Genomic DNA, 7,463 nt, shown 5'->3' with positions numbered 1-7,463 from the left:
TGGGGAGGCCTGGGGGGGTGGAGGGGGAGGCGGGAAGGGGTTTGGGGAGGGGGATGGCACTGTCAGCATCCAAATGGTACCCAGTGGGCATCTGGTGGGCACTGCAGAGGTGTGTCCCCCAGTCTGTCACTGCTAGGCCCTCAAATCACTACCCAAAGGGTACCACAATGGTTTCTCCCCTGCTCTGCCACCCTCAGCCCCACCATTGTCACCCAACAGGCACCCAGTGGGTGCCACACCAGTGTCCTCCCAGCTCTGCCACCCCAAGACCCTCCAAACTTCACCCAATGGGCACCACGCCAGTGTCCCCCTACTCTGCCACGCCCAGCCCCTCTAAATGTCACCAAATGGGTACCAGAATGGGGTTCCCTGGCTCTGCCACCCTCAGCCCCCCAAGGGGCACCCAACAGGCACCCAATGGGCATTGTACCATCACCCCCCCACTCTGCCACCCCCAGCCCCCCAAGTGTCACCCAATGGGCGCCACACCAGTGTCCCCCTACTCTGCTATCCCCAGTCCCCCAAACCCCACCCCTCCCCCTCAGAGTGCCCGTGTCCCCCCAGTGCCACCCCAGCTCCTACCAGTGCCAGCAGTGCTGCCAGGAGGGCGCTGGGTAGCGCCAGGGACCCCGCCATGGTGGCAGAGGGGTGTCCCCGACACCGCCCAGCCCCTTTTATGTGGGTGGCACCCCCGGGGCAGGCACTGCCTTGGCAGGGCCCTGCTGGTCTGATAGCCACAAGGCCAATCAGCCCCGGTCAGGGCTGTAAATGGGGGATCATTAACCCGGGGGATCATTAACGAAGATCGATCGATTGATCCCGGGGCGGGGCCGGAGTCGCTTCCTGGGAAACCTGAACCGGCACAACAGGGGACCTGGGCACAGAAATGGGCCACTGGGGCACAAACCGGGGGATTCGGGAGCGCTGCAGGGGCACACGGGAGTGGGGGGAGGGAGGGACAGTGTGGGGTCACCCCTGGGTGTTGTGGCAGTGCCAGGGGGTTGCCACAGGTGTGTCCTGCAGGGAAACCCCCCTGTGCTCCCCACTCTGTGGCCAGGGATGTGCTGGTGCCGGTGCCATCCCGGGGCAGGTGGGTGACACTCTGGTGCCATCCCGGGGCAGGTGGGTGACACTCTGGTGTCATGCCAGGGGGTGGGTGGGTGACATTTCAGCACCATCCCGGGGGGTGGGTGGGTGACATCCCAGTGCTATCCTGATCAACAGGTGGGTGCCATGCTGGTGCCATCCCCGTGGACAGGTGTGTGACACCCCAGTTCCATCCCGGGGGGTGGGTGGGTGACATCCCAGTGCCATCCTGGGGAAGAGGTAGGTGCCATCCCAGTGGTTTGGTGGGTGCCATCCCAGTGCCATCCCAGTGCCATCCCTGTGGGCAGGGGTGTGACATCCCAGTGCCCTGTGCCCAGTGCCAGGGAAGGGTCCAGAGCCTTGGACTCCGATAAGGTCCTGGAACCCTGATAAAGTGCCTGGAACCCTGATAAGTGTCTGGGTCACGATAACTGTCTGGGCGGGCACTGACGGGCAGGGCTGGGCCACCCCAGCCCGGTGCCATCCCGCCACAGCGTTCCCTTGGGGTGCCTGAGGGGCTCTGAGCCCCTGAACCCATCGGTGCCACCCCCCAGGGTGTCCCTGCCCCCCCCTTTATGGCCCTGGGCGGTGATAAGAGGGGTGGTCCCGCTCTGGCACCTTTGCCCGGGTCCCACACCTGCATCACCAGCCCAGCCCTGTCCCCGTCACGTCACGCAGGGCGGGCACCACACCCACACACACAACACCCCAAAACCAGCCCCCTGGCACCTTTATTGGGCACACAACAGCCCCCAGGCCCCCGGAGGGGCACGGGGGGGTCAGGGGGTGGGCACAGCCCGGCCCTTGGCACCACGTCGGGAGAACTTGAAGCTCTGCAGAGGGTTCCCAGTGCCACGGGGCTGGAAAAGAAGAGCAGGGAGGGGATCTGCAGGGGGCTCAGGGCGGATATTTGGGGGTGTTTGGGGGCATTTTGGGGTTCAGGGGAGGGAGCTGAGGGAGTGGGGAGGCATTTGAGGGTGCAGCGGGGAGATTTGGGGGGATTTCAGGGAGCAAGGGGGGATTTGGGGGTGTTGGGGGCTCAGGGGAGATTTAGGGGAGTGGAGGTGATTTGGGGGTGTTTTGGCTTTGCAGGGAAGGATTTGGGGGTCTACGGGGTAATTTGGGCTTCAGGGGGAATTCTGGGGACTGAGGGGGATTTGGGGGTCTGTGCAGGGGATTTAGGGGTGTTTGGGGACGTTTGGGGTCTCAGGGAGAGGATGTGGGGAGGATTTGGGGGTCTCAGGGAGGGGGTTTGGGGGTCACTCACAGCAGGTTTCCCCCTGTGGGCACTGGGCCCTCGGAGCACTCGGGGACCCTTTCGTTTCCTGGGGCCAGGCCTGGCAATGCCCCGGAGGCTGGGGGGCACTGAGGGGGGGCACTGGGGGTTAGTCCTGCCCCCCAAATCACCCCCTTCTGCCCCATTTTCCCCCCAACCCCCCCCATTTTTGCCCGTTTCTCCCCCCATGCCCCTGTTGTGCCCCGTTTTTGCCCGTTCCCCCGTACCCAGGTAGTCTGGCACGTTCCTCAGGTGAGGTTTCACGATGGCCGGGTGCAGGGGCTTGTCGTGGCGCAGCACGTGCAGGTCCCGGGGGTTGTCCTCGAAATAGGCCTGGCCGTGGACAACGGGGGGGGGAAGTTGGCACCGCCCAGGGATCCCCTGTGCCCCCCCAGGGACCCCCAAACCCCCTCCCCGAGCCCCCCGGGGTCACCTTGAGCTTCTCGGAGTTGAGCAGCTCGTCCCTGATCTCGCGCAGCCGCGCCTCCTTCACCGCCTGCTTGGTCACCGAGCGCATGGCATCCTTTGGGGGGGCACAGTGGGGTCAGAGGGTGCCACTCCCACGCTGGCACCCCCTCCGAGTCACCAGGACCCCCCCTGGTACCACCAACACCCCCCTGGTGTCGCCAGGACCTCGTCAGTGCCACCAGCAGCCCCCTGTCCCCCCCAGCCCCGCCGGTGCCCCCCGTACCCGGCAGCGGTAGCGCAGCGACTCGATCTCCTCCATGCAGAACTTGTAGGGCTGGAGCATGGACTGCCCATTCTCTGAGGGGACACAGAGGATCACCCCAGTCCCCCAGTGTCCCCCAGCCCCCCAGGTGGCACAGGGACCCCCAAACCTCCTGCCAGCGCGTCCTCGATGCGGGTGAGCCCCTCGTGCTCCTCAGGCAGCGCCAGGGTCAGTGCTGTGCCAGGGTTGTCACCACGGGCTGTCCTGGGGGGTGCAGGGGGGACACAGGGTGGGACCACGGCCAGCCTGGCACCCCTGGGGTCCCCCCAGTGCCCACACAGACCTGCCCACGCGGTGGATGTAGGACTCGACTGTGGGGGGGACGTCGAAGTTGATGACGGCCGAGACGTTCTGGAAGTCGATGCCCCGCGCAACCCCATACTCGGGGTCCTGGGCCTTGGCCTTCCCCTTGTCCTTGGCCTTCCCCTTGTCTTTGGCCTTCCCCTTCCCCTTCCTGGGGGGACACAGGGACACCAGGGGTTGGGGGGGCTCAGGAGGGACACCCAGAGCAAGTGGGCCTCTGGGATATGGGGACAGGGAGGCTGGAAAAGGGGATCCCGTGGGCACAAGGACACCCTGGGCACGGTGAGGCCACAGTCACAGGGACACCCTGAGCCCCCCAAGGGGGACACATTTGCACAGGAACAGGACACTGGTGTCCACCCAGGTCCCTGGTGATGCCCACAGGACACTGGTGTCACCCATGTGATACTGGTGGCACCAGTGGCTCCCTGGTGGCATCTTCAGGGCACTGGTTGCACTCCCAGGTCCCTGGTGTCACCCCCTCGTTACTGGTGCCACCCACAGGACACTGGTGGCACCAATGGGTCCCTGGTGACATCCCCCAACCCCCGTGCTCACCCCGGGGTCCCCCCTTTCCGTGCTTGGCGCTGGGGGGTCTCCACAGGCCCCTCCTCGTCGGTGGCCACGATGAAGTCGTAGAGGCCACGGTTGAACTGGGCGATGACGTGGCACCTGGGGACAGAGGAGACCCTCAGTGTGCCCACCCTCCTTCGTGTGACACCCCCTGGGTACCCCCAGGGACTCCTGTCCTTCCTCACGGGGTGTCCTCAATCCACCTTTTCCTCTGGCACCCGAGGGACACTCCCTTGTCCCCAGGAACCCCCCCGTGACCACCCAGCTCCCAGGGACCCCCATGGTGTCCTTATCCCCCCCGGCACTTCCCCTGGCACTCCACAACTCACCTGAGACACCCCCTTTGTCCCCAGGGAGACCCCCCAGGGGCTCAGGGGGCATGCCAAGGTGTTCTCTGGGTGCCCCATCACTCCCCGAGCCCTTCGAGGACCCCGTGAGCACCCCGTTCTCCTCTTTACCCTCTTTCCCACCTCAAGGACACCCCACCCCATCCAGGCACCCACCATCCCCTTGGGAATACCAGGAGCAAGTGGGAATCCCAAACTGATCTCCTTCGTGAACATCCCTGAGCACCCCATTATCCCCTTCACCCTCTTTCCCACCGTCCCAGGAACACCCCACCCCACCCAGGCCCCCTTCCCGCCCTCTGGAATACGGGGACAGCATGTGCAGCTCAGAGCTGAGGGTGCAGGTGGGGATCCCAAACTGAGACCCTTCACAGACACCCCTGTCACCACCTCAGAGACATCCCTGTGACCCCAGAGACACCCCTGTGACCCCAGGGACACCCCAGGGCCCCCCCAGCGCCCCTGGCATACCGGGAGGCCGCGGGCAGCTCAGAGTTGAGGGTGCAGGCGGGGATGCCGAACTGCTCGAGGAAGAGCTTGAGGCGGAAGGCCCTGGCCAGGCTGCCCACGAAGAGCAGGGCCCGGCCCCGCAGCAGCCGCAGCTGCAGCAGCGCCACGAGCACCAGGAACTTGTCCTCCTCCGTCCCACAGCGCACCTGGAACTGCTGCAGCTGGGAATGGCCCGGCAGCCGCGGCTCCGGGGGCAGCACCAGCACCTGGGACGGGGGAGAACGGGGAAAAACGGGGGGGCTGTGGCACCCACAGGGTCCTCTGGGCTCCTTGTGTCTTCTAAATCTGCTCCTGGGGGGTGGTGTTCCCAAATCCCAGTGTTTTCCCATCTTTGTGCCCGCTCTGGATCCTCCTTGGATCCCGCAAACCTCCCTCAGAGCCCCCAAACCTCCCCCTGGATGCCCCAAACCCCTCCCAGCCCCTCATTCCTCACAGGGTTGTGCAGCACAAGCTCCTGCAGCGCCTCCAGCTCGGGGTTGAACGTGGCCGACACCAGCAGGGCCTGGTAGATCTTGGGCAGGTGGCTGAGGGGAACAGGGGGCTCAGTGCCCCCCAGGCCCCCTGGCACCAGGCCTGGTGATGCTCTGCTGCCCCCCTTGAGCCCCCCTGTACCCCCCAGCCCTGGCAATGCCCCCCAAACTCGCTGTGCCCCCAAGTCTCCCTGCTTTAACAATGTCCCCCAAACCCCAGCAGTGCCCTCCAAACCCAAGGTGGTGCCCCCATAACTTTCAGTGCCCCCCAAACTCCTGGGCTGTGCCCCCCCCCAACCTCCACCCCCAACAGTGTCTCCCAACCCCCTGGCTGTGCCTTCCACCCCTTCCAGCCCTGCTGCCTCCCCCAGCCCTGGTAGTGCCCCCAGCAGAGCCCCCTCATGCTCCCATCCCCTGCCCCCCACGCCCCCATCAGTGCTCCCTGTGGCCCTCTACCCCACCAGTGCCCCCCAAACCCTCAGTGCCCCCAAACCCCTGGCACTGCCCTCCATGCCCTCCACCCCCAGCAGTGGTCCCAGTACCCCCTTCCCCACCCCCGTGTGCCCTGTCCATGTCCCCCACACCCCCCTGTGCCCCCTCACCAGAGGAGGGCCTTGATGTCATCCCCAAACCCAAAGGACAGCAGCAGATCGGCCTCATCCAGCACCAGCAGCTCCAGCGAGTGCCGCAGGCTCAGGCTGTGCCCGCCCAGGTGGGCCAGGACCCGCCCCGGGGTGCCCACCACGACATCAGGCTGCTCCATCAGCACGGGCCTGGCACACACACGAGGTAAGGGAGGGCTGAGGGGCTCAGGGGGCACAGGGAGGGTCAGGGGGCAGAGGGAGGCACACAGGGGGTCCCTCACCTCTGGGCAGCAGGGTCGCTCTGTGAGCACAGGTCCACCACACGCAGCCGGCGGGCACAGAAGGCCGAGAGCTGGCGCAGGGTGTGCCCGACCTGCCGGCCCAGCTCTGCCGAGGGCACCAGCACCAGGGCACGGACGGCCTGGGGCAGCGCTGGGGACGCCTGGGGGACAGGGGCTGTCACTGGGGGACACAGGGATCCCCCCATGTGCCATGGAGCCTGGCTCTGCACTCCCCGAGGGCACCAGTGCCCACACAGCCTGTGGGCACCAGCACTGACACCGGGGGGGACAGGGACCCCAAGGACACCCCTGTGCCCCACAGAGCCCACCATGTCCTGGATGCCCCATGGTGCCCCCCACCACCCAACACCCCAAGGTGCCCCCATGACCCCACTGCCAGGATGCCCAATACCCCCCCATCCCCCGTGCCCCCCATGCCCTCACCTCTTTGATGCTGAGCAGTTTGTGCAGCAGGGGCAGCCCGTAGGCTCCTGTTTTCCCGGAGCCCGTCCTGGCCCGTGCCAGCAGGTCCCTGCCCTCCAATGCCAGGGGGATGGCCTGGGCCTGGATGGCCGTGGGAGTTGCCCAGCCCAGCTCTGCCACAGCCTGGGGGGGCACCGGGGTCACCACAGGGACTAGGACAGCCCCTGCCCATGGTGGGGGACACAGAACCCCCCCCCAGATACGCCCTCCCCACGGTGGGGTCACCAGTGCCCCCCAGGGCCCACAGACACCCCCTCCTCAAAACGGGGGTCCTCACTGTCCCACTCTGTCCTACAGACATCCCCCCCAAACCCGGGGTCCCCAGTGCCCCCCCAAGACACCCTCTCCCCATGGTGGGGTCCCCAGGGACTCCAAAACCCTCTCAGCCCCCTCAAGGCGTCTCCTCGCTCCCCGTGGACCCCTCCCGTGGGGCCGAGCCCCCTCCCCGTGTCCCGAAGGCCCCTGTTTCCCCCTCCGTGCCCCCCACCCTCAGCAGCCGCGGGTCCAGCCCCATGTGCTCGAAGCCCGACGCCGCCGTGTCCGCCGCCATCTTGGCCGCCCCGCCCACAGACACTTCCGGTTGTGTGCACAGAGCGCCGCCGAGGAGGCAGGTGCCGCAGCGCCCCCTGGCGGTGGAGGAATGCTCGAGGCTGGAGGCGCCCCTGAAACCTCGTCCCCCCCTGTCCCAGGGGTCTTTTTTGGGGGGATTCATTCCCCGGGAGGGGGAAAACGCACTGTAGAAAGGTAGCTGGATGGCTGAACCCCCACCCTGGCTTCCTGCAGCACCAGATTCCCTCCTCAGTCCAAAAAAGCACCAGGA

General features: G+C 66.5%; 1 protein-coding gene across 1 annotated transcript; it reads right to left on the bottom strand.

Moving 5' to 3' along the window:
• Positions 1–1,830: 1,830 nt before the first annotated feature.
• DDX56 (DEAD-box helicase 56) lies at positions 1,831–7,227 on the bottom strand. The gene is made up of 14 exons (XM_017831812.1): positions 7,131–7,227; positions 6,605–6,766; positions 6,161–6,321; positions 5,898–6,068; positions 5,259–5,349; positions 4,787–5,031; positions 3,954–4,067; positions 3,376–3,546; positions 3,202–3,296; positions 3,054–3,127; positions 2,796–2,885; positions 2,590–2,695; positions 2,354–2,451; positions 1,831–1,946 (listed from the first exon to the last, which is right to left on the bottom strand). The coding sequence occupies exons 1-14, from the start codon at positions 7,191–7,193 to the stop codon at positions 1,866–1,868; spliced, it is 1,722 nt and encodes a 573-aa protein (XP_017687301.1). The 5' UTR covers positions 7,194–7,227; the 3' UTR covers positions 1,831–1,865.
• Positions 7,228–7,463: the final 236 nt, after the last annotated feature.

This window comes from Lepidothrix coronata, unplaced genomic scaffold (genome assembly GCF_001604755.1).
Source record: "Lepidothrix coronata isolate B3197 unplaced genomic scaffold, Lepidothrix_coronata-1.0 Scaffold197, whole genome shotgun sequence".
In the NCBI taxonomy this organism is placed as follows: Eukaryota; Metazoa; Chordata; class Aves; order Passeriformes; family Pipridae; genus Lepidothrix; species Lepidothrix coronata.
Note: the sequence above shows the minus strand (reverse complement) of the source record. Positions and strands in the feature narration are given on the sequence as shown.

What these genes read in the sequence shown, in the direction of transcription:
- DDX56 (XM_017831812.1), bottom strand. Translation starts at nt 7,193, where the DNA reads ATGGCGGCGGACACGGCGGCGTCGGGCTTCGAGCACATGGGGCTGGAC. An exon ending in TGGACCCGCGGCTGCTGAGG is followed by an intron (nt 6,767 to 7,130) that starts GTGGGGGGCACG and finishes GTGCCCCCCCAG; the next exon opens with GCTGTGGCAGAGCTGGGCTG. An exon ending in TACATCCACCGCGTGGGCAG is followed by an intron (nt 3,297 to 3,375) that starts GTCTGTGTGGGC and finishes TGCACCCCCCAG; the next exon opens with GACAGCCCGTGGTGACAACC.